At 47.1% G+C, this 26,697-nt stretch overlaps 1 protein-coding gene across 2 annotated transcripts; it reads left to right on the forward strand.

Annotated features, from left to right (window-relative positions):
• The first annotated feature begins 24,377 nt into the window (after nt 1-24,377).
• LOC109736822 (uncharacterized) lies at nt 24,378-26,456 on the forward strand. 2 transcript variants are annotated; one of them, XM_040404283.3, is made up of 3 exons: nt 24,378-25,651; nt 25,910-26,029; nt 26,176-26,456. In XM_040404283.3, exons 1-3 carry the CDS (start codon nt 24,811-24,813, stop codon nt 26,211-26,213), a joined length of 999 nt encoding a protein of 332 aa, XP_040260217.1. In that variant the 5' UTR covers nt 24,378-24,810; the 3' UTR covers nt 26,214-26,456. The 2 variants fall into 2 exon arrangements, with proteins under 2 accessions (XP_040260217.1, XP_020151633.1); XM_020296044.4 differs by having other exon boundaries at nt 24,386-25,651; nt 26,179-26,456.
• Nucleotides 26,457-26,697: the final 241 nt, after the last annotated feature.

Genomic DNA, 26,697 nt, shown 5'->3' on the forward strand with positions numbered 1-26,697 from the left:
TGGAAATAAAAAAGAACGAAACACTTGGGCGGCCAATGCTTACCAAGAAGGTGGACATGTCGGTTTTTGTAAGGACTTTGGTATATGAAGTGCGAACTGCAGCCCAGTCTGTTGCCGGTGCAACTGCTCGTTCGGTTGCCGCTGCACGGGCCGGAGCAGATGCAAGTGCAAGTGTTGGTGTAGGTGCCGAAGCCGCTGCTGCTGCCGGAGATGGTGCTCCTTGTAGAGCTGGTGCCGGTGTCGGAGCAGGTGCCGGTGTCGATGCCCGATCCTCGGTAGATCAGCCTGATCCACTGACGTGGTCGGTGCCCAATCCTCAGCTGGATCAGACTGAGCTGCTGCCGCTGTCAGTGCTAGAGCAACTGTCGGTGCTCGATCCGTTGCTGAAGGTGGTACCGATGTGCGAGACAGCGGCGATCGTGTCTGGTCTGGTATGATCAGCTTTCTAACTTGACTAGGCTTCGTGACCGTGATCCAGTTTTTTTCTTCATTTCTTTTAAACGCGAGAAGGACTAATTGTGGCATTTTTGTTAAACCAAACTACAGTTCATCATAGGGATTCAGCTTGTACTCAGACAACAGACTGATCCAATTTTTTCCAGTAATATAAGTGATGGACAGTGCCTTCGTTACTGACACGACATAAGAAGTGAAACCTACAAAAATAGCCATCGCAGAGCAAACCAAACGGTTTATTTTGTGATGAATGTCACATGGCAAAACCTGCATTGTAAAATTGCAGGAAAAGAAAGAAAACATGACATTAAATCAATAAGATTTAGATAGTAAATCAATAAGATTTACTTGGTGTGACACGAGTGAATCCTTACCAGGAAATCACTATGTTGAAGTACTAAACAAAAGATTGATCGTCCAACTACGGGTGGCATGCAGGGGCCCCGCCTACTCCCACAAGCAGGACAGTCCAAAGGTCGTGACAAATCGTATGGACCGAACATCCATGGGACTGGAAATCCTGGTGGGTGCGATAAACCCTGCAATGCATACAGATATGGGAGTGTAACCATAATTGATAAACCGCCCTCACAAAAAAGATGATCTGGATACTTCAAAATATACAGACTGAATTGAGTGGATAGACATTAACATAGACCATTCTCAGGACTGACCACACACCAAAAGTGGCAGTACTAATAAACAATATAGGGTTCACAAACACAAATCAAGTACTGAACAATAGTACTTACTACAGACAAGCAAAGTTGCACTAATTAAACTCTACAGACTATTCTTGCCACCGACCTACGGGATGAACCCTGCATAACTGACTAGGCCATGGACTTCGTGAGAGATGTCTACATGCACCATCACCATCTTGTCAACCTTGGAGAACCTAACAGAGTGGTCTTTCCACTCATAAACATGATCATGAAGACAGGCCGCATCAGATTTTTTGGGAAGCTTTACAAGAACCACACCCTTCGTAATCGAAGGCACAGCCAGGAAATTGTTGTGGTCAAGTACAGACCCCAGCACACGCCTGACAACAATGCTACAGGAAAACACTAGTTCAGGACACGTGGCGGCAAGGACACAGCAGCTGGATAGTTTAGCAGTAGAACTCATCCTCAGGTCTTCCAGTTCACACGGCATGACTTTGAGAACTTCATCTCCACCGCGGACCTGGTTCTAATTCAAACAGAAACAATATTTTATTACTACCTCCGTTCAGAAATATAAGATGATTTTCGATATTATACTCCATATATGACTACATATACGCACAGAAATGAGTGAACAAAGACACTAGAACATGTCTTCAAAGGCATGAGAGCAGAGGGATTACTTGCAATATCCATAACACAAGTTACTGAGGCAAATATGCCCTCTTCAAAGGTAGCATTGATGTTCATAAAGTAATCCCTCCATCCCAAAATTATTGTCTGAGATTTGTCTAGATACGGATGTATCAAGTCACATTTTAGTATTAGATACATCTGTATCTAGACAAATCTAAGACAAGAAATTTGGGACAGAGGGAGTAGTTAAAAGTAATCTATAAGAAATCAGTGTCAACCTCTCGCATGTTTTGGTCAAAAGAGGAATTTAGAACCGTCATTTGGCACACAAAAATCACATGCAAGATCACCCAGAAAGTTGTACTACTAGTACTAGTGCTGCGTGTTAGATGAAAAAACATGATCAAGATCGAGAAAAAGATCGTCAAGAAGAGATATTACCTGGACTTGCTTAATGAGGGATCCCGGAGAGGGGGGCTTGGACAGGGCGATGGCTTTGAGCTTATCTGCGTTAGTCTCGACGGGGTGCTTGCGCTTCTTCGTACCATGAGCCTCGACGGTTTTGGCCAGAGCCATAGACATCACTTCGGCCGGTGCTCCAGCGTCCATCAAGAAACTATCAAATAGAAATAAAAGAAAAGAAACCATAATCACAAACCCAAAAGAAGAAAAGAGAGGGAGTTATAGGATCAGTATCGGGGTTGCAAGACCGGGCCTTGGCCAGAATCAACACCATTGATGCGCTCATCTTTCCTTCTTTGGGAGAGAAGAACAATGGCAGAAGCAGGTCGGGGTTTTCTTGAAGAAATGAGGAACAAGATGAGGGAGAAGCGAGGGTTGGGTAGAGAGGAAGCCGAGAGAGAAGAGTGAAATGATGGTTGCTTCATCCGTCCAACTTACTGCTGGAAAGGAGGGGGTTTTTGTGATTTGACGGCTCATTGGGCATTACTGCGGCGCTTCGATCGGGGTAGTCTACCGTCACTCTACTACGAAGTAATTTAGTGCATGGCTGGTGGACCCCGATGCTAGCTGTCCCACACATCGGCGAAAGTGAGTAATTTAGTGCATGGCTGGAGGAGGATCCGCACGGTAGAGCATGTCCACTGTTTTTTTGAAGAAAAAATGATTACAGCAAGCGTTTCCACTCTTACGACAGAGGAGTGCGAAACACGGCAGCCACTTGAACATACACAGTGCTCCTACTACTAGGCATGTGCAGTGGTTCATACGTTAGTACTACATAATCTTGTTGCTAGTGTAGTAAGATATGACGACGACAAATGATGTTGTGCGCATGTCAACTATATGAACAATAATGTAGTAACATAGTACCGCTTTCTCGACTGTCCGGTCGAGAATGAACAGTGAGATCAATGTTAATAGAACTAGGTCTACAGCGCACGGAGAGTACGGTGCTACAGTACTCCACGAAACATGAACCATATGAAGCATGAATAGTGTTAGGCAGGGTGTATGAAGGGTGCACGGGATGGGAGCAAAAGTTCCCTTCTCGACCCACATTTGGGTGTTTGGCAGAGTGCATGAAGGGTGCATGAGTCCACACTAGTAGGTTAACACAAATACACGAAGAGGAAACAACTACTCCGTCTAGGTGTGTAAGTCATCTTACGTTGTGCACTGCGACCAAGGCGGAGAGGAAAACGAGAAAACTTAATGTCTTTTTGCTAATTAATAGCATTGCATGCAATGAACTAACCACTACATGTCATGTTTATTAGTCTCAAGTCACTGAAAGCATGCACAGCTCACGTCTCTTATTGGTTGATATGTCACAAAACAAGATACGGGGAGGGAGTTAATGTACCGTGCCTAAGTGTTTTGGGATTATTTGGTTTTCGTAAGGTGACTTACACACTATATTGAGATGAGAATGCAACCAAACACACCCACACGCTTTGTGCTACCATGACTGATCTGCATCGTCTGAGTTTGATCCAACGGTCATGTTGCGCCGCGACATGGACATGCCCATGCAGAGGGCGCCTAAACACCACCGAAGTCCCTCTGCTTCTCGAGGCGCACGACGTTGGTGATGCAGGGGGCGAAACGACTGAAAGGCAATGCAATCTACGGGAAGGCGGAGGGAGCCAGCCGAGGAGCGGGGAATCTTTTGGTTTTCACCATGGTAAAACACCAGTCGACGACTTCTCACATCAGGGAGTAGTGGGTTTTACAGGCGGAGTCATCGTGACTAATTGCTGCCGCGCCTGCTCCCGTCAATCAAAAAATTAAAAATCATGTCGCGCCTGCTCCCGTCAATCAAAAAATTAAAAATCCTGCCGCACTCAAACACCAGAGCAACGCCGCGGTGGATGTTTAAATTTACCTGTCGGCAAGTAGATAAAAAAGGGGTGAAAAAACAAATGTGGCGGCGGCCTAGCTAATTGGTCGAACTAGCCCAACTAGCTAGCCACCGTGCTTCACTGATGTACTCGGCAGGAAAAGTGGTCTTTCGTGATTTGACGACTCATTTATTTACTTGCTTCGGCGAAAACGCGTGGTAGGGCGTCCCACGTCAGGAAGAATATATGCGTGCACCACCTGGGAGGACCCCGAAACCGCACGGTAGGGTGTGCCATGTCTCGGCACGGAGGAAAAATGTGCGTGTAAAAATTTACTGTATCAGACGTAGTACCTATGGTTCGACCTCGAGACCCAGCCAGTCGGTCGAAAACACCCCACTAGCCACACAGCTTCATCATGCTAACATGGCACGGAGGATAGGTGTGGTTAGCTCCGTCTCGACCAGCCACAACGTCTCTTGTTCTAGGCGATTCTTCTATTTTCCAAGCTTTTTTTTAGTTGTAATAACACCACGACAAGCTGGCGCCGCTCTTCGTGTGTGCCCGTGCAAAGGTTAGACGATGGTGAGAAGAGAAAGATCGCAGACCTGGGACCCACTAGTAAGTGAGTCAACGGTCATGCACGTGTAGACGAGGCACTCCCTACTCTACTCAACATAATACTGTATAAAATCAAGTTATGGGACAAAGCCAACAACCGTTGTTGTTTCAGGCTATCGACTTACGCTTTGTAGTCCAGGTTGCCAGTTCGAATCTCATCTTCCAGATTTGTTAGTTTTAGGTCCAAATTTGATTAATGACAAGTGGGACCCCCGTGTGTTGTTCCGATATTTCAGTGTAGGATGGTTTTTTTTACAAACACTTTGCGCGGTTAGACAAGTAATAGCACAAGTTACACGTATTTTGCAAGTCTACGAACAAAAATGATAGCGGCATAGAATATCACATCCACCCCGCAGCTTAGATGCTATGGTGATACGAGTTTTTACATCGTTGGAAGTGAGATCCAATGGCTTGGGAGTAGTCTTTGTAATTATGCGCAATTTCCAAACTCTCCAAAGGTTTTTTTTGCAAATAAAACATTCAGGCCTCGTGTGTGCCGCTGCATCTTGGATCCAACGGCTCCCCGTTGCTCATATTACGTGCTCCCCGTAGCTTAATTACCCGCTACGGTGATATGAGCATCTAGGTCGTATGATCAGTGATCAGATGGCACATGCGTCGTACTTGTACTTTTTGCGCGTTACCAAACTCTCTCAGCCGTATATTGCAAAAACATTCAAACCTCCTACTGTGGGCCGTTAGATCTCTGTGAACTCGTATCACCATAGAATCTACGGTGCGGGAGCACCTCATATTCTCCCGTGCGAGAAAACATAAGGTGCTCTCGCAGCTTGGATGCTACGGTGATACGAGCTTCGAGGTCGTTTGATCTGAGATCCAATGGCATCTGAGCAGTCTTTGTGCTTGTAAGCAGTGGCCGAACTCTTTGGGGGCTTTTCTGCAAAAAACCATTCGAACCATCGAGGAGGCGTTGGGTCACAAATCCAACGGCTCCGAAGAGCTTGTATCACCAAAGCATCTAAGGTGTGGTAGCACATGATATTCTTACATACAAGTGAATATGATGTCCTCCTTCATCTAAGATGCTACGATGATACGAGCTTCGAGGTCGTTTGATCTGAGATCCAATGGCATCTGAGCAGTCTTTGTGCTTGTAAGCAGTGGTCGAACTCTTTGGGGGCTTTTCTGCAAAAAACCATTCGAACCACCGAGGAGGCGTTGGGTCACAAATCCAACGTCTCTGAAGATCTTGTATCACCAAAGCATCTAAGGTGTGGTAGCACATGATATTCTTACATACAGGAGAATATGATGTCCTCCTTCATCTTAGATGCTACGGTGATACTAGCTTCGAGGTCGTTGGATATGGGATCCAAGGGCATCTGAGTAGTTTTTGTACAAATTGTGTGCAATTCTCAAACTCATCAAGGTTTCCTGTAAAAATATTAAGACATAATGTGAGCTGCTATATCTCAGATCTACAAGCTCCAAGCAACTCGTATCGGCATATAGCATCTAAGGTATGGGGGCACATGATATTCTCCCGGGGAGGAGGGGTGGGGGTGCACAACCAATCGGTGGTTGGGAGGGTGGGGACAAATATAATCTAAACAACCCTAAACAGAGCTTCACAATTTTATCAAAGGTCGAGGGCGTGACCCCCGACAATCATAGCTCCGCCTAATTAAACACAACATTTCCATGTACTGTAGTACTAGACTTAATATTCATGTTTCAGTTTCATGTTCGTTTTAAATATTGAATTGAGGAACATGCATGTCTTACATTTTACTCCCTTCGTTCCTAAATATTAGTCTTTTAGAGATTTCAAGTGGACTGGCACATACAGATGTATATAGACATATTTTGGAGTGTAGATTCACTCATTTTGCTCCGTATGTAGTTGCTTGTTGAAATCTCTAAAAGACTAATATTTAGGAACAGAAGGAGTATTTTTGAATTCGTGTCATACATGCATGGTTTGGAAAAATAGATGCACTATACTTATTGGATTGTTGTTGTGTTCGTGTGTGGGTGTCATTTGCATCGAAAACCTTAGCAGGGATACCATGAAATGTGAAATCCACATTGAGATCACTATATCACAAACTCACTCTAATTCAACAACTCGTCATAAATCAATTACCACGTTGAGATTAGTACTTGCAAGGAAAATACGGGCATTGTAATACACATAGATTCGTTCGGCAACTTTAAAGGTTCCTTTCGTATTCTCGAATGATAGGACCCAACGGCGTACCAGCCAGACCTTGGCTCGTGTTGATCCTAAAAAAATAAAAAAATAAAAAACCGGGCTCGTGTCCTTCTGGTGGCGTGCGTGGTATGCACATTAGGCAACCCCAACAAGTCGAGCCTCCGCGTTTCGAGTCGAAATATCTGGCGGCCAGAATTCCAGCCCTAGGAAATTCCCCGCATGTCCCCGGTCCATAATGACTACCGATGAACAACGGAGGGATGCTTTAGTAACTAGACAACGTTGTGTTCAAAAAAAGTAACTAGACAACGTTACCTACCGTGCCGAGCACGTTTCAATTCCCTCGGTCGCCGCTCGCCAAGGTCACCCGTCAACTGCATTGCCTAGTAGTACTACTACTACTACTACTACACCAGGATGAGCACAGAATTGAGCCCGTTTGTTCGTGCCTAGTACTTGAGTTAATATATCAGGCAATGCACTGGTACGGAGGGATTATCCTTTTGCTCTGCATATAACTTGTCTGAAGTCTAACTAAGCAAAATGTTTGACCAAATCCTTTCTTAAGAAATACAACAGGACAGATGTATGGCTTGAAAATTTATTGCATGATGCAGGTTATGATATTGTTTCGAATCCTGGATCTTAAATTTTAGAAAATCCAAAAGTGACCATAAATTCTTGAAACTGAGCATGGTCACGTGATATGGCACAAATATTACTTTGTAATTTTTTTTTCTTCAATTTGAGACAAGCTGCTTATGACAAGTTGCACAAATGAAGAGTCAAGGTATTTTGCAACAAAGACATGTCACGTTAACGCTTTCACTATTGAAACCGTGGGCGTTTACGTGCCGCCACGAGTCCCGCTTCTCATCAGCAGGTGCCGTCCGAGCAAGCGTGTGAGTCGACGGGAGGCGTGCGAACAGACCGCTGTGCCGGCTGACAAGGAGGCGTGCGAGCAGACCGCTGTGCAGGCTCACCGGGAGGCGAGCCCTTTGACCAGGCTCCGTCTCCCACCTTCGTCCCAACTGCTCCCACTTTTAATGTCGCTGGCGCCGAAGTTTAAAATCAACCCCACACTACCCTGTATCGCTACAATCTTCTCTCTTCCTCTCCGATTCTCTTGTCGTCTGCCTCCAACCAGCCTGACCTAAACGTATGCCATGCCGCATCACGATGGTCTGCCCTTAGTCTTCCAGTTTCCTGAGGAAGACACCCAGCCGGAGTCTCAAGAACATAAGGTGCTTTGGGACGAGCTTGAACTGGCCTTGCGAGAAGGCGTCGCGCCTGTCCCCGCTCCCGTTCCGGCTCCCGTCGCCCCGACTGCGCCAGCGCCCATCCCCGTGGCATTGATGGGTTGGGAGCCGCACATTGTCGCCGAGCTTGATGCCATGGGGTTCCACGAGGTCCCCGCCGACTTTCACGCGCCCGTGCACCTGCCAGTGCATGCGCCTGCGCGTGCACTAACGCGCACGCCCGTGCCAGTGCCCGTGCACCTCCCAGCGCGTGCGCCTGCGCGTGCACTGACGTGCGTGCCCGTGTCGGTGCCCGTGCACACGAATGTCTCCGCCGCGTCGTTGACAGCGACTGTCCCCGCGCGGGTGCCAGTGCCCCCTCAGCGGCATGGATGGCCGCCATCGACCGCTTCCTTGCACCAACGCCAGTCGCCTCCTCCCGCAAGTTGACTCGCTCCTGGAGACCGAAGTCAAGAACATTGTGGCCTTCCTTGCAGCTAGGGCCAACGTCCATGAGTACGCCAACAACGGCGCAAGACGCCGCCGTCGCCGTCGGTCAGTGGCCCGACGACACACAGAGCACGGCAGAGGAGCCGCTTCCCACCACAAGACGCCCCCGCCGCCGCCGCGTAATCTAAATTTGCCATGAAAAACGTTCGGATTGCCATGCTTAAAATCCGAACGTTTATCATTTCCGTTTATTTTAGATCGATCGTCGTATAATTTAAAGTTGGAGTCAGACTGAACGTAATCTATGGTTTGATCGATTGAATGTTCTGCTAGAGCCGTATCAAATTAAATATAAAACGTCATCAAGCCACATGTATTCCTTGTCATCCAACGACCTAGACTGCTTCGATGTCGAGCGCTCAACACGTTTAGCGTGCATGTTAATTTCATGCCAAAAATAGTGCTAATCACATAATAACACGCAAATAATATCCAAATTAATATCCGTATGCACTTAATATACTTCCAAATTAACGTGCATTGCACGTACACATTGACTAGTGCTGCTAGCACGTGAAACTGGTGCCATAACTTATGAATGCGTCCAGATATGGTAAACGGCAACATCGCCCACGAGTTCTTCGTGTATGCCCGTGCGTCTAAACGCATAAGGGGAGGAGAGAGAGAGAGCACACATGGAACCCACCAGTAAGTGAAGACGAATAGTATTAAAAATAATATTACATGTTATCAATTAAATAGGCTGTGGTAATATAAAAACATTATGTGAACAAAGGAGGTACAACAAACATTGTTCTTCTACGTATGTCGCCTATTGACGTGCGGCTTGAAGGCCCTGGTCGCATGTTCGATCCTCGTCCTTTATTTTTTAATTTGTATATGGTCCAAATTTGTTTCATGACATGTAGGCCCCTCGGTGTGTTGTTTGTAGCACTTTAATTTGTGGGTCCAAATTTGTTCCATTCCAAGTGGACTATCGGTGTGTATTTTTGTAGCTTATTTATAATAATTAAAGAGAACAACAAAGTTTTTGCAATAATACCATGGTGCGACGTTGAAACCGAGAAAGGACGTGCGAGAGAGCGATGACCGAGCCAGAGGGAAATCAATTAGGGGAGTTGCGGGGGTTGCAACGGTGTTTTGAGTAGTTGTGGGCCAAATGCTACGAAAATATAATCTAAACCGACCGGAATAAATGCCTACACAAATTTTTCCAAGGTTGGAGTGCCCCTCGCAATGTAAATAGCTCTGGCTTTGCGAGGGATGGAGAGGTAGCTTCAATGTGTGGAAGATACGGCGTGAGAAAGCGAGGTCAATCGAGAGATATATAAATAGAGAGACAAATTGAGTGTGGTCCGACATTCATGGAACAAATATATATGCTCTAGAGAGATATTGTCCGATTGAGCTTTTGGCAAGGGTGAGGGATGTAAGATAGAGCTTGAGAGATGATCCAGGCATAGACGTGTAGATATATTTTGTGTGTGGGAGGAAGCAAGGTCGATCGATCACATAGGGTCGCGTGCGATCGAAAGAGTGAGACGGGTTGGAGAGAGTGACCTAGATAGACAATGTGCGTGAGAGAGTATACAATGTGAATAAGTCGAATTGGGCTCAAACATGGTGATATATCGTTTTTGTCCGAGAAAGAGCGAGGTCAATCGAGATATAAAAAGAGAGAGAGAGGGAGAGAGAGAGAGCGAGCGTGGCCTGCCATGAGGTCGAAAGAGTGGGGGCGGCTTCGATGGACTGACCTAGATAGACAATCTGTGTGAGAGAGTATAGAGTGTGTCGATCGAGGCCCGAACAGAGAGATATATCATTTGTGTGTGAAAGAAAACGAGGTTAAACGAGACTCAGATAAAGAAAGCAAGATTGAGCGAGTGTGGCCTGCCGTGCGGAAGAAAGAGTGAGACAGTCTTGAGGGAGTGACCTAGATAGACAACGTGCATGCGTGCGCATGAGAGGTTGGGGGCTAGATAGGCAATGCATGTATTTAGCGCGAGAGTGTGAGAGGGAGAGGGAGAGAGAGAGAGCTCGGCATGGGGTGCAATGGCGGGTGTGCGAGGTAAACACATTTCGTAACAGAGTGGAAGAAGGGGGTTGTGTAGTTGAGAGAGTTAGAGATCGAAACATGGAAAGAAAGAATGGATGTGTGTGGAAACCGATAGCATCCTAAGGTGGTTAGGAGAGGAAGATTGACCGATACATGAAGTATGTAGCGTGTGTGCGGGGGGGGCTAAAAACAACATTTGAATGTACATAGTACGAGACTTAATATCGATGTTTCAATTCGGTGTACATTGTAATATTTGAACTGAGGACCATGCATATGGGTAATTATTTCGAATTCGTGCCATACTAGGTTTCGAAAAGTTGACATTGACTCGACTTGTTGTGCTATTTTGTAGGTCATATGTTTGAATCCATCCAAAAGTTTTCTCACTACCATGGTGTTCATCATATACATATGAATTTGTATTAAAAAAGTAGCGTGGATACAGTGAAATGCGAAATCCACGTTAGAGCTGGAGATCGCTATGTGACACACACTCTAATTCAAATAACTAATTATGTGACACACACTCTAATCCACGTTAGCGTGGATATCGTTTCGATTTTTTTCAAATATTATTGCAAGGAAAACATGGGCATGGTAATACATACAGATTCGTTTGCAAATGAAAGAAGATTCGTTTGCATTCTCAAATGTAGGCGCACCAGGGTCGTGTCGTGGTGGTCGCGTGTGTCGGACGGACGCGTAGCACCCAGCCACCCACCCAAAAAAAGGACGACGACAAAATAAGTTCGCGCTTCCACGTTTTGGATTGAAATATCTGGCGGCCCCAATTCCAGCCCTGCAAAATCTCCCTTCTCCACCGTCCCCTTCCGTGCCCAGATTGCTCAAATCCCTAATTTGCCGCCAACCCAAGCAAAGTTTGAATCGCCCCTCGTCTCGTCTCTTTCCCCACCTCTGTGTCGGATGACGACGACAAAGACGACGGTCGGGCTTCACCACCGCACCGGAGCTACCTCATCTACGCCCTCGTCCCCCGCACCGGGTGGTCCACCGACAACGTCGGCCGCCGCAACCGACGTGCCTCATGGACACCGACTTCCACCGCATCAGGTGCGCTTCACCGACGCCGTCTCCCAGCTCACCGGGGCTACTTCACCGAGCACATCGTCGCGCCTCCGCCCCCCGAGGCCGCTGGGGCTTCACCAACGGTCTCGTCCACCGCATTGTAGCGCTCCGCTGCCACTCAAGATCTGCATCCGTGCGCGGCCAGCCAACGCCAGCGCATCACCCTCAACGGCCCTGAAGTGACCCGCACTCTAGCTAGGCGAGCATGCCCAAACGCCGGCCCGAACTAGGTATCCACACATCACTCCCTTCACTGTTCCGGCGATGTTTGGATATCCTTTCACTGCTCTCTTAGCTTACACGCCTATCCAACTCTGACTTTAACTCTTATTTCTTCTGGAGATATCATCTGAAACAAGCAAATCCATTTTTTAGCAAAGCATGACGGCGCTACGAGAATTGGTACACATCCTGCACACCCGTATAACCTTGTAAGTATCTGTCCTCCGGTACAACACAAGGTCGATTCCTCTTATTTTATCAGCCATTCTCCGTGTCAAAAATGTAGAGGGGGATGCAAGGAGCACAAGGCCTGCACATCCAAGCAAGTGGTAACATGGACTTGTACATGGAACATCCCAAGCGCAAGCAGAGCTGCAGTGAGTCTGTACAACGAGCTAGCGTAAGTCCCTGCATTTCCTTTAATTCGTACTGGCATTCGTGTATGATTTGTGTGCAGTGGCGGATCCACGAATTCAAGTTACCAGGGGCGAACATTTAACTTAAAAAATACGAAGGCACTTGCACTCCAGAAATCAACATAACTTGAGAAATGTGAAGCTACATGCACTTTGAAAACCAGCTAATGATCCAAAGTAGTTCAGATTATAAACACTAAATGATGCAAGCACCAAAAACACAAAATGCAACATGGTGTAGAAGGACTACAAACATGGTCTGTACCTGCTTGAATTATTCGTTCTCTGGCTGAAAATATCGAAATGTAATTGCACCTATAACCAGTGCGCAAACTGCATATCAATATATCTATCCTGCACAAGTATGCCAATAGTTTCAAACAACAGATTAGAAAAGTATTTATGCTATGTTGTCATGATACGGGGACTTTCTGGTAGATGGCCTCGACGTTTCCTCAAGCCATGAAAATGCACTATAATTTGCTTGTCATCAATGCCTGCAAATCTCTATGTCTCTCTCAACATAGCAGATCATCATTAGACACTAAATCCTTCAATGGGAGCTTGCAAAATGCTTGCATTAGATGCCTCATTAGACACTATATGTTCATCACCAGGAGCATGTAAAATGTTTGCATCAAATCCTTCATTAGTAGTCTGTTCATTAGACACTTCAGGCTCAAGAACAACATGAGCTTGGATGTTTGCACCGGAAACTTGATTAGATACATCAGATTCAGTCAGTTTAGTATTGATTGGGGGAGTTATAAAATAAGTAGAAATTGGTTTCATTTTCTCATAGATTCCCTACATACAAGCAGATTTACACCACCGTCAGGTTTAACTATTGGCCAGAAATTGAAGAGTTGAATTAGATATAATCAGGGTTGTGATGTACCTGCTCGTTGTGCATGCTACTCTTGCAAGCTGTGACTATCCGTTTGCGCAAGCTCGATGCCATGCCCGTGTTGCCGCCGCTGCCTCCCACGCAGGCTACACCCAGGGTTGGATCTTCATCTTCTTGTCCTTCCGTTCGCTTGAAGCCCGGCGACCGCCCTCCAACGAGGGCGCGAGGAAGTGCTGTGTCGGTCTGTTCAGCGGCGGCTAGGTTAGGAGCGAACTAGACTGGAGGCTGGAGCGGATGAATTGGGATTTTTCCTGCTGTCGATCGATATGGGAGGCGCTCGTTTGGGCCGCGAGCCTGCTATAGGGCCTGCCTTGCACTTATGTTATTGGCCTATCCAAATTGAAACATTTTTCTTCATTTTTTACATTGCCTGCTCGTGCGTTGGGACGAACAAAACTAGCCTGGGCCAACCTGGACGACTCAAACTAGGTGCACACTTTCGAGCCACCCGAGGCGGCCGCCCATACCAGCCCCTATGGTGGCATCGCTCCTTTTTGCGTGTATGATAGGGGTAGTGAAAAATATTCCAGTGTCGCTTTTGATTTACCCACAGAATGGTTGAATTTCTTGTTTCTATGAACTGAGTTCGCCAATAATGTGAAGGATGCCAGTCTTTTCATCCTAGTGTGGATTGCTTAGATCTCGATATGCCAAAAGTAATCGCATGAAATATAAAGTAAAAGCCAGTGTGATGTGTGTGGCTACAACTAGTCTGACTACACGTCCTCATATAACATATCAAGGATGCACCATCTTACCAGATTAACCATTCGACTTACCAAGGTAGTGTGAGAAGAAAGAAGTATTGGGACTGCGTATCCAAGCAATTGATGCCATGGACTCCTTCGTACAACCTTGTAAGCGAAAAAGAAGTTGCAGTGTGCCTATACAAAGAACTAGCGTAAGTTCAGTTACCTGCTTCTCGGAATTTTAGTTAGCCACTTATTGCAAAATTGTTCAATTACGTTGCTTGGCTTAATTTAGTTTGCTTCTGATTACATAATGCCACAGCCTGTTAATCCTATTAGAGACTGCACCTATCTATGTGTTTGATACTTACTGTTAAGAATTACATGTTTGCATGAACTTAAATAGCTACTTGTTTGTTTAACTGCTTTGTTGCTGCAACAACGGGTTACAATGATGTTAATAACTACTTTTCAGCATCGAATTGAATGTGCCAGACCTACAAATATGCCAATCGGGCTGAATGTGCATTCAACAATAATATTAGTATAGATGGACCATAAGTGGCACGCATCGGAAAGGGCCAAGATGATGTAGTAGCTTGGCTAAAAAAAGGATGTTGTTGTAGCAAAGAAAAGTACAGCAGCCTGGCTTATGTATGTTAGTTGATATTATTGATCCATATACTCTATAAGTGTTTATATGTCTGTTAGTTCTGTACATTCTTGGTTGATTCACTCGGTATTTGAATCTTGATACATCGCTTGTGTACATATCTAAATGGGAGTACACATTATGCTGCGTGTGACATTTGAGTTGGACATGAAGTGTTCCAAATATTCGAATTCACCTTAAACTGGATTCTAGCTTCTGAATTTGAGTATCGGCATTTGTAAACCATATTCATATATGACAGTGGAATACATCTTTGTCGACCTTTTGAAGATATATAAAAACACATAGAATGATTTATAAAGATTCGTATAGGAATACAAAATGGATTCGAATTTAGTTGCCAGGGTAAACATGGATGCTTATTGTCCCAAAATTCGAAAGAAGCGGCAAAATGTCCACTCCCACGTCGGCTGCCCGAAGCTAAGTGTTTGGAAGATGGAAATTACTGTCTACCCATTACACGACAATCCATCGGCCCGATTTCCACTGCTCTAAATATAGGTAGGATAGTAACTTCAATAAGACGTGACACGACCGCCTCTGAGCCCATTCCGACACGGTGGGCACCAAACATGGGCGGCAAAACACATTTGATTCAAGCCCGTCCGAAAGACCTGTGTTTCTCCCTCCATTTCCCCATTCATACACGGTGGGCGGCAAAACAAACTCGACTCGGCCAAAATTGATGTAGGCAAATATTTTCAATAGGGGCAGGTTTGTAACTTCACTCAGACGTGACACAACCGCCCTACCTGTCAGCCCTGTTCATACACCGTGGGCGCCAACCATGGGCGCCAACCACCCTCTCCTCGCCCGAAATCGCTCTGGGCAAATATTGGCGAGATGCGAGATTACCGTCGTATCCCCAACCGACGAAACGTCCAAATTTTAAACGGGGGCTAAGTTCTTAACTTTCCCATATTTTAGACAAGCGCGTCCCAAAAACATGGTTCCCCGTACCTCTCCCTCCATTTTCCCATTCATACACCGTCCGCGCTAGAACACCATCCCCACACCAGCCTCCGTCCGCCACCCCATCCATCGCTGCCGTCCTCCAACACATCCATCGCCGCCGTCCTCCACCACATCCATCGCTACCATCCTCCACCATGCCGGAGCGCCTACCAGGACCGCGTCGTCCACTGCTAGAGATGGACGTTTCTCATCCACGGCGACGGACCAAGAGCCTTGTATCACGTCCTCTCACTTCATCGGCGCCGTCGTCCTCTTTGACGGGGCCGCTCACACGACCTTCTCTTCCACCACAACGGGACTTATCCATCAATGCACCCGTCTACCGTCGCAGATCTGCTTCAACGCCACCGACAGCCATCGCACCCCCGGTGCCTACACGGCGCTGCAAGAGAGGTGGTACTTCATATCTCCTCAACTTTTTGATCTCAGCCAGAAAATAGATCTTAACTTGGTTACTCTACTTTCTTTTCAGCTCTTAGAATTTAATTCTTAGTTCGAAGCAAACAATGGCTGCTAAATATCATTTCTCCGGTTTCCCCCTTTTATGATCATTATACGATCAGAATACGTGCTTCGTGTCATTATAGCACTGCTCGACCCATCAAGCTAAACAAGCTTAGTTGTTCAAATACGAATCTGATATTATTAAAACAGATTCGTTTAATTGGTCAGCTAAATGTTCCTAAATTAGTTTCGAAAATGCATGTTCGCCGCTCGGGTGTGTATCTCTACAGGGTGCCCACGGTGGGCCGGCCCACCCTGGGATTTTGGGTCGTCCCAGGCCCCGATTCCCCTCTGTTCTGCTGCGCGCTTCCGATCTCTACTCGCCCCAGCCGCCTGCCTCGCCGGTGACTTGCCGTCCCCGGACGACATGACTCTAGGAGGAGACACCGGACTAACAGGAGGTCAGGAGCCGCTCGCCCAACAGCGTCACCGCTGCCCGGGCGCGCCGCCGTGCCTACCTTCCCAGTCCGTTCAGGGCTCAGGCATGCAGCACCCACTAAGCCAACCCGATTTATCCTGAGATGAGTCCTCAACACTCAGCAGCCACTCCTCATCACCCATTTTCTAATTGATTCATTACTCATTAGGCAGGACTGTCATTAGGGTTTGTTGTGTGCTCAGTGCTACCTACACTTAATGGTTCAGATGTATTTCGGTAATCTTTAGTACTTGTAAAGTTCACAGGGTTTTCAAAATTCCGGCCCTAGGAACATACACTAGTCATTTTGGATTGTTGGTCATAGTGACATTGACCCAGATTACTACTGCAAGCTAGGTTTGTTGAAAATTTTACTTGTCTTTCTTACTCATTCGATATAATATCCAATTATTCACGTCGATTAGTTGCAAACAATAAGTGCTAGACAAACTTCTTGATTCAGATTTTGGACGGTCTCTTACTGCAGTTACAATTCTGCATACTTGTCCTAGTGAGCTCACAAGTAAATGATTGATTCACTACATCTATGCTTGCCTTGTCATATTTGTTGTCAATATTCTTTTAGGGTGGACCACCCTGTTTCTAAATACTGCAACCGTAGACATGAGTGAATAGTATTTCTCTATGTGATCTCTTCCATCATGTGTGGGCAACGAACACTGCATTGTATAGAAAGAAAGTGTCATTTCCAGCTTTTACATAGGCTTCGATCTTTTACAGGGAATACAATCAGCCTACTTGCTTTGTGTCGCACTACCAACACTCCACCCTTGAAGTTAAACATTATGCCACTCATAATTCCTTTGTTTATTTGTTCAAATACGAATTTCATATAATTCTAATGTTCCTACTTCAGTTTTGAAATGTGTGTCTGCCTGTTATAGAGACATAAGGGGTTTGTATTTCTGTGCGTGGTCTGGTCAGCACGGTTGGGGGTGAACTTTGCATATGCAGGGGTTTATAGGGAGACACTCTTCGAGTTGAATCCGCAATGCATTCCATAGATAATCTGACTACTTTTTATGTTTTCATGAATCTCAGAGTCTGAACAGCATCATAATGATTATGAGCTTGCACGCATGAAAAGAATAAAGCAGAACAATGCCACGGCTGTCAAACTTGGCATTAAGGGACTGAAATCAAGTCTGGATGCAATGCAATGCAAACGCTCTCCACCTACAGGTTCATGCTCAGAATATGAATCCTAACAGTGATTCTGAGCTAGAGGGAGACCTAAGTCAATGTAGCTCCCTAGTGGAGGAGTCAGAGGAATATGCCCTATCTTATTCACCCATCAAGGTGCTTGCTCTAACTTTCCAAGGTTATATTTGTCGCACATATCTTGCAACTGATGCTTTGCATTGCTTCTACTTTGTTGAACTGCCATTAGCTTAGTTTACACATCATGTATGTGAATACGGCATGCCTATCCATTTTCAGTACATATTCCATCTGTCATCATACCATATTTATCCATTCAAATGTTGTTCTTGTGTATCAGACGTTCAAAAGGAAGAGGGCGATTGCTGATCGTGGAGGAGCGCAAGCAAAGTATTTGGAAAAGGTTGTGGCACCTGATAAATCAAATAGCCCATTAGGTGTAGTTGCAATATCACCTGACCCACAAAACACCCCAACTCTAGCAGACTCTAGCCCTACTACACTGGTCATTTCTGATGCCCCAACTCAGCAGACCCCAACTGCAGCAAACATTATGATTATGCCAGTTGACATAGCACCAGCTCTACGACGCAAAACCCCCATTCCAGCAAAGAGTACACCAAATCCAGTTGCCAAATCCCTTTTCACACCAGAGAGAGCCCCAATTGCAGCAAATAGGACCCATGTTCCATTTCTTCCCAGTTTAGAAGACAAAGCTTATATTGTTGTCAGGAAATTTGTGCGCATCTTTCCTTCATGGAAAGATTATACCGCAGACACAGAACAATTTCCAATCTTCCTCCGCAACTTACGCGTAAGTAATGTACTAATGTTATTCATCGTCATTACTGCATATGTTTCTGCTGAGAGAAGACACAAGATTTCATTCTTTTAAATAGGCGAGGCCAAACTAGATTGTGAAGACGAGCAAGGGTTGGTTGCGCTTTTCAAGCACTCGTTGATGAAGTATCGTTCCTATCTAAGGCAAGCGCACTTCGATGGCAAGCCTCTAAACGAAATTTCTGTAAAGTCTCTGGTGCTACATTTATCTGACGGTGACTGGAATAATCTTGTTACACATTGGTCTCGGCTGCAGCGTAAGGTACTATCTATGATATCACATCACAATTTGAACTACATTTCTGCATTTGCCTTAACGTCTCACTTGTACGAAAACTGTTAGCAGGAGAACATTCGTTCTCAAGGGACCACAGAATCTCGCAACTATACTGCACACTGCATTGCTCTTGTGAGTACCTCTTGCCCTGTATGACCATACTTAATTTCATAGCTGTTTGATTATGTAGCATCACTGCACATGTTAGCCTCTTTATCGTCCATTTGGTGGACATTATAAGATCCGTATGGACTCTTACATAAATTTACAATCAACCCAATGCTTTTGAAGAGGTTTAGCTCTGCAGTCCTCTTGTAAGGACTGAACGTCGTCTATGACTGTACTTACATTAACAGCTACTCCCTCCATCCCATAATATAAGAACGTTTTGTACAGTACACTAGTATTCAAAACACTCTTGTGTTATGGGAAGAGGGATTGGTTCATTGTGTAGCATTCTGCATCTTATCTCCCTCGCCCACCATTTACTAAAAAAGATCAGATCTATATTTAATATTACCAAAAAGTAGAATACACAGACAATGCCAGTGCAAAAGTGTAGCCCATTGCTCTTGTCAGTACATTTTGTCCTGTAATGCTTGTACTTCTAGGGATTGGTAGTTGATTAAGTAGCATCAATCTGCATCTTATCTTCATTATCCTCTATCCCTTCCAATTTTATCATATCTATAATTACTCTCTACAAAATGTAGAGTACAGGCAATGCTTATGAAGAAGATTCTGTGCTGAAATTCTTGAGTTATCCTTCCCTTGACATGGAGAAGGGCATTATAAAGCCGGTGTTAACTGTTAATGTAAGTCAGTCCTTCTAAAGCCTTTATCCTCAACTGTTGTTTAATTTGCTCATACTCCCTATCGTTTACTGCTGTTTAGTTTGCTGTTTCTACCAAAATGCATGTTCGCAAGAACCGTAAGTTCTAAGTTTTACTTGTAAAACCAAATTCCTTATTCATACCATGCACATTACTCAATACTCCCTATATGTATGCTTGTTTTTGTGGATCTATAATCCAGTGTGTGGTGAAGCAGCCCACGTTTGCACCTTGTCATCTCCTGTTTTATCTTACTAATGTGGCTGATGATATGAACAACATGCCATGCACATTAACCAAAATAGATACAATGATTTTCTTTGCCCTTCATCTATGCTTGTTATGTTGACATGGTAATCCAGTAGTGTGGTGAAGCTCCCCGCATTATGAACAATGCCAAATTATGCTATTGATATTTTGAACTTACTCTTTATTTTCTAATTTGAAATTGGATGGAATTGACAACACAGTTATCATATTTGTTTATACATGTGCAAAACCTGTCATCTCTCTGCTTTGTTTCAGGGTGATATGCCTGATGGCATGCACAAGTCTGCTGAAGGTTGTGCGACAAACCCAACATATATTGCAACAAAGAAGGCAAAACATCTTGAAGATAGCGAGACAACCCCAAAGTCTTGTCTTGATGCAGTGTTCAAGTTACTTGAGACTAGCAGTCAGACAAGCTCACAGAATTCGTTGTCTGAATCAGTTCGACTTCTTCAGTCCCAAGTTCTAGCAGAAAGGCATTCTGCAACTCAACTTTGACTTGAAGCCCCATCTCTAAGAAAGATTGCGGAGAACACCAATGAGAACCTCATCGCTAAATAGCTACACCTGGAAGCTATGACCGACATGCTAGGCCGGTCTCACAGCCTTGCTCAGCAGCTTGCGCAGCAGTTCCCGCGCAAGGCTAACCTTTCTTGAACTGTCTTGGAAGTGGTCTTGGTTCAGTATTATTTTGTTACGCTGCAATGGTGCCCAGTTTTTGTAATCTGCTTCTTCGTTGCGCTTTATGATCACTGGTGGCGAACTTCGATGCCCAGTGGATGTAATATACCATAAATCCTTTATTGTATAGTGTAGGTTTATTCTTAGTTACTATGCCGTAATTTCTTTATTGTATAGAGTAGGTTTGTTCTTAATTCCTACTAGGTACTGCCATCATTCGCTATCTGAAAAAAAAATCAGATGTAGTCGACCGGGCCGAAACATTTGCCTCTAACGGGCCTGGTGTTTAGCGGGCCACAATTGGGGCAGCCTGCATCATTCTTGGGCCCGAATGATTGGGGCCTTCACACTTTGCGCGAGGCCCACAACTTACACCGGCCTATATTTTAGTTGGGCCTTTTGTAGACCCAGCGCTTAGTTTGGCCCAGGTAGCGTTAGGCCATTAACAGGCTGAATATTGTACTGGCCTGTTACGGCCCAGATGAAACCATGGGCCTTTAGCAGGCCGAAATGCATATTGGGCATCAATTTTCACTAGTCGTCGACGGGCCTTCAGCAGGCTGAAATGTAAACCGGGCCTTTTTGGGCCCAGTTATATCACGGGCAGTTACCAGGCCGAAACATATCTCGGGCCTTAGTTGGCCCACTGATATCATGGGCCTTTAAGAGGCCGAAAGCTTAGTACAGACATCAACGGGCCGAATTATGCGACAGGCCTTTAACAGGCCCAAAGTCACGTTGGGCTTCACTGTTGCCACCCTTTATCATGGGCCGTTAGTGGGCCCAATGTCCCGTCGGACCATATATGGCCCATGGGCAGCACGGGCCATTCCTAGGCCGAAAGTCACACCGGGCTGAAATGGGCCCATGTCTACATCAGGCCTCTAACAGGCCGAAAGTCACTAGGCTGTAATTGGGCCCAAATATTCGGCGAACAATTAACGGGCCAGATCTGGCTTCGGGCCATAAATGGGCCCAAATATTCGGCGAACAATTAACGGGCCAGATCTGGCTTCGGGCCGTAAATGGGCCTTTATTAAGCAGGTCGTTACTGGGCTGGCCCACTAGTACCTGAGTAAGTACTACGGGCCTTTGACTGGGCCGGCCTTTTAACCTATATGGGCCTCTGTTGGGCCGTGCCACGTGTCGACGTATCATAGGCGCTTTGGGTCCAATGAGTGGATGACATCTGTCCCAACGGTGAGCCGACACGTGTTTCCTCCAGCCAATGATGATTTTACACGTGGAAAATCCCCATTGGTCGGGGCTGTTAACGGGTTATCGGATCCAAAACCGGACCCGATAGCTTAACGGCGTTCCGTTACGGTGGATGCCACGTGTCGGTCACCCTTAACGAAAGCACTTCTGTGACGCGCGATTTATCGTCATGGAAGTGGACACTTCCGTGATGATAATTTTGGTAATGTCATGGAACACTTCTATGACAGCACAGGTATGACTATCTTGATTCTGTCATAAATTTGTCATGGATGTACATGCATGACAAAAAACGCGACCTACTGTGACAAACACGTATCATCACGGAAGTGTCTTTTTTTTATAGTGTTGGTACCTGTGGGTTGCTAGTAGTGTTGATTACTCCTTGTAGTTGATGCTAGTTGGTTTATTTGGTGGAAGATCATATGTTCAGATCCTTTATGCATATTAATACCCCTCTGATTATGAACATGAATATGATTTGTGAGTAGTTATGTTTGTTCCTGAGGACATGGGAGAAGTCTTGCTATAAGTAGTCATGTGAATGTGGTATTCGTTCGATATTTTGATGAGATGAATGTTGTCTTTCCTCTAGTGGTGTTATGTGAACGTCGACTACATGACACTTCACCATTGTTTGGGTCTAGAGGAAGGCATTGGGAAGTAATAAGTAGATGATGGGTTGCTAGAGTGACAGAAGCTTAAACCCTAGTTTATGCGTTGCTTCGTAAGGGGCTGATTTGGATCTATATGTTTCATGCTATGGTTAGGTTTACCTTAATACTTCTTTTATAGTTGCGGATGCTTGCAATATGGGTTAATCATAAGTGGGATGCTTGTCCAAGAAAGGGCAGTACCCAAGCACCGGTCCACCCACATATCAAATTATCAAAGTAACGAACGCGAATCAAATGAGCGTGATGAAAACTAGTTTGAGGATAATTCCCATGTGTCCTCGGGAGCGTTTTCCTTCATGTAAGAGTTTGTCTAGGCTTGTCCTTTGCTACAAAAAGGATTGGGCCATCTTGTTGCACCTTATTTACTTTCATTACTTGTTTCCTGTTACAAATTAACTTATCACAAAACTATCTGTTACCGATAATTTCAGTGCTTGCAGAGAATACCTTACTGAAAACCGTTTGTCATTTCCTTCTGCTCCTTGTTGGATTCGACACTCTTACTTATCAAAAGGACTAGATAGATCCCCTACACTTGTGGGTCATCATAGCGCTACGGCACGCGGTCCAAGTTGCCGCCCAGAGGTCTTCCCGCCATCGCCCTGACCCGCGTGCTGTCACTGAGTCATCCCTTCGGGCCGTAGCGCCGCGGCCCGCGGTCCACTCCGCCGTCCCCGTGCGTTGACTTCTAGTGGTATACGCCGCACTGCCTCCCTTGACGCGGGAACACCGCCGTCCACGCCGGTCTTCGTCATGCTGTTGGGTTCTTCCTCGCCTACTTCGAGCATTGCCGCCGCCGCCGTCAGGCGGCCGCCGCTCTTCCTTGGCGCCACTGCCGCTCTCTCACCCGAGCCGCACCGCCCATCCACCCCCTTCGTTTTCGTCCAACACCAACTCATCGCCAGCGTCGCCATCATCTTCCCCGACCACTTCGTCTACTCCGACCACCATTGGCGACATCGGCCCCGTGCCGATTGGCGCCACAACCGTCGTCGAGTCCTTCTCTGCTGGCCCCTCCGACTTCTCCGACATGGCATACAACTCGTGCAGGTCCCCGTCTACACATGCCAGGTGCTGGCAACACCGACGTGTGCCTTCGCCCCTGGTGTGTTCCCAGGTCTGGCAAGCCTGGAGCGGCGCATCGTCAACATCGACTTCGTCTGTCTACGCATGCCCGGTGCTGGCAACACCGATGCGCGCCTTCGTCCATGATGTGTCCTCGGGCTTGGCAAACTCGGTGCGACACTTCGTCAACACCGACTTCTTCCTGGCGCACCACTACTTCGACACCACTACGCCCATGACTAACTCGGCGCCTCCTTGCGCCCGCGGCTCCACGGCGACTTCCTCGACACCGGCCACCCCGACTCGACATCGACCACGACATTCTTCGCACGGCTACCTCGTCACGGCTACGCCACCCACGCTCTCGGCTACCTAGGCAACGACACAAAGGGCTATCACCTTGCTTGAGCAACTCATCGGCTTCCTCTACAGTCCACGCGTTCGCGATGCAACACTGTCCCCGACGCTCCCGCTGCGACTGCGGGGGGGGGATGTCAGCCCGTTGGCTCCTATTCTCTCCAGTCTGACTGTCCGCGACGCTCATGTTGTTCGCAACGCTACCGGTACGACTGTGAGGGATGTTAGAGATATATTTGGGTTACATGTATTTGGTAGTCTAGAATTTATAATCCGTCTCCTACCTTATCTCTAGGAGAGGCTTCTTACCTTCCAAGTCTGTACTCCTATATATACTCGCCCGTGAGGCTCGATGCAATATCCATCATATTCCGTCAATTCCTCGCTATTCCCTTCTAACACCAGGCTATATGTCGTTGCTTTATTAATGTTTGTCCCACCTCACTCTCATAAAGTTTTTTAGAGCTGACTGTTAATCTACAACCCTATTTATATTTTTCTCTCATTCAACTCAACATATAAATAATATTCGAATCTTTATGGCATGCTTACATCACCCTATCACATTACACTTGCTCTAAAAAGAAGACGGAAGTTGCGAGGAAGTTTCTGTGGGTAATTCGCAAAGAGCCTCCCATTTCAGTACCAACAACGCTACAGTCATCAGAGCCGATTTCAGCTATCGGTCCAGCACCTCACGAGGCGCGCAGTAGGGAGTATTGCACAGAAAAAGGAACGCCCGTAACAATTACGCAGCAGCGAGCCCGAACCCAAGCTTTTTTGGCAAATCGGTGCGGTCAGTCGTTCACTTGTTCCACTGCCTCCGATCGGCGTCCCTCCTCCACCGGCTCTGCCGCTGTCACCGCCGGCCCGCGGGGCTGCCAGGTCCATGGCGTCCGCCTGCGCGCTCACCACCATAGCCATCCTCGCCGCGATCCTCTTCTACGTCCTCCTGCTGCTCAGCCGCACCATGGAGCTGCGCTTCGCGGCCAGCTATGCCATGGTCGACTGCGCACCGCCCCCTTCCTCGGACGACGGCGCCGCTGCCTTCCGCGGCACCCTCCTGCCGCTCCTGGCCGCGCTGCCCGCAGCCGCCGCGCCGACGGGGTTCGCGTCCCTGCAGTCCGGCGGCGGCGCGTTCGCCCGCGGCCTCTGCCTGGGCGATCCCGCGCCGCAAGACTGCCTGGCGTGCCTCGCCGCGGCCGCCAAGAAGCTCGCCGGCTGCGGCGCTAGCAGGCGCGCCGGCGTCTGGAGGAGCGAGGGCTGCTTCCTGGCCTACGCCGACGGCAACACCTCCTCCGCGCACGAGGACGCGTTCCGCGACGTCATCTCCTTCGGCGAGGAGGTCTACCCCGCCGTCATCTCCGTCGACGACGGCACGCTGCCCTCCTACCCCAACTGCTTCGACACGCGGGCGCTCGTCGCGCTCGCGCAGTCCCTGGCGGGGCGCGGCGCGGCCAACAGCTCGGGGGCGCGCGTCGTCACCGACGCGGCGGCGCTCTCGAGCAACGCCACCGGGAAGAACGCGGTGAAGCTGCGGGCGCAGTGCGCGAGGGACCGCGCGGCGGCGGCGGAGTGCGCCCGGTGCCTGGGGGACTCGGCGCGGGAGGTGCGGGCGTGCGGCTGGGGCCTCGACGGCGAGCACGAGCGCGTGGCCGACGTGCTCGGCTACAACTGCTTCCTGCGGATCGAGACCTCCGTCCCACCACGGCCCGTGGCGAAATATGTCAGTGAGTAGTTCGTCCTCTTCTCAGAAGTTGATACAAGTTCTTTTTCTTCCAGCAAGCAAACGGAAAGAAATCTGATAAGAGAAAGCAAAATTTGGAATGAACGCCACCATGAATGCAATGCTTGGCATTTCATGGAACATTTAAGTAGTTAATGCCATCTGTGCGCAAGATGATCGGCATGCAGATTTGGACTCATCGAGCATGTGTGGTATGGGTTGTAAAGCAAGTTCTAATCAAGCGCGTCTCATTAATGTGCAGAGCAACCTGTGGTTTTTGCCCTGTGCGCCGCCATACTGCTCGTGCTGGTTGTAACAGCGGTGATCGCGTGCGTGAGAAAGAAGAGGGGCACCGGGAATGTGGCAGCAGCAGCAGCATCAGGTGCGTCTTCTGTCTCTCGGCTACGTACGTGTTCTCAATATTACTCTGGAGTGCATTCATGGCTGACTGTCAATTATCAGTCTGTCATTCGATTTGAATGTTGAGCACGGTCTAACCTGGGCCTCTCCGATGCAAAACGAATAAAGCAGGTCAGCAAACGAACGCTTCTCCTGCTGCAAACTGAGGGAGATGGAGTCACCGGTCACCACCACCACCACCTTTGGAGTCATACGACCACCCTGCTGATCTGTTTCGCCGCGTGCGGAGATGGAGATCGATCGTCGATGTTTTTTTTTCTGTTTGAGATCCATGCTTTCGTAGCTAGTAGCTGAACTAGTAGTGATTGTCAACATTATATCGTCCAGGGTGATACCAACATGAACCCATGTACTGATTGTCAACTTTATGTCCTAGATCAGTTTCAGTAGCTAGCCATGTGTGTGCCTATGCGTTCCTTGAGCTGCAGGCGAGAGCAATTCTAGCGGATACCTTATATCGCCCTACTGTAAAATCAGTTTACCGGTCACCGTAAACTGTTTTTGCGGTATAAAATTGGGTGTACTGCAGAACTATACTGCAAGAAGAAAAAAAAAATCCCTCTGCTTGCTCCGGCGGCTGCTTCGGAGCTCCTCCGCTTGCTCCGACGTTCCGGCAGCCTGCTCCGGCAT

Source organism: Aegilops tauschii, chromosome 3, assembly GCF_002575655.3.
Source record: "Aegilops tauschii subsp. strangulata cultivar AL8/78 chromosome 3, Aet v6.0, whole genome shotgun sequence".
NCBI lineage: Eukaryota > Viridiplantae > Streptophyta > Magnoliopsida > Poales > Poaceae > Aegilops > Aegilops tauschii.

Coding starts and splice junctions, on each gene's coding strand:
- LOC109736822 (XM_040404283.3), top strand. CDS start 24,811: ATGGCGTCCGCCTGCGCGCTCACCACCATAGCCATCCTCGCCGCGATC. Junction 25,652..25,909: donor GCCCGTGGCGAAATATGTCA/GTGAGTAGTTCG, acceptor ATTAATGTGCAG/AGCAACCTGTGGTTTTTGCC. Junction 26,030..26,175: donor GGCAGCAGCAGCAGCATCAG/GTGCGTCTTCTG, acceptor AAACGAATAAAG/CAGGTCAGCAAACGAACGCT.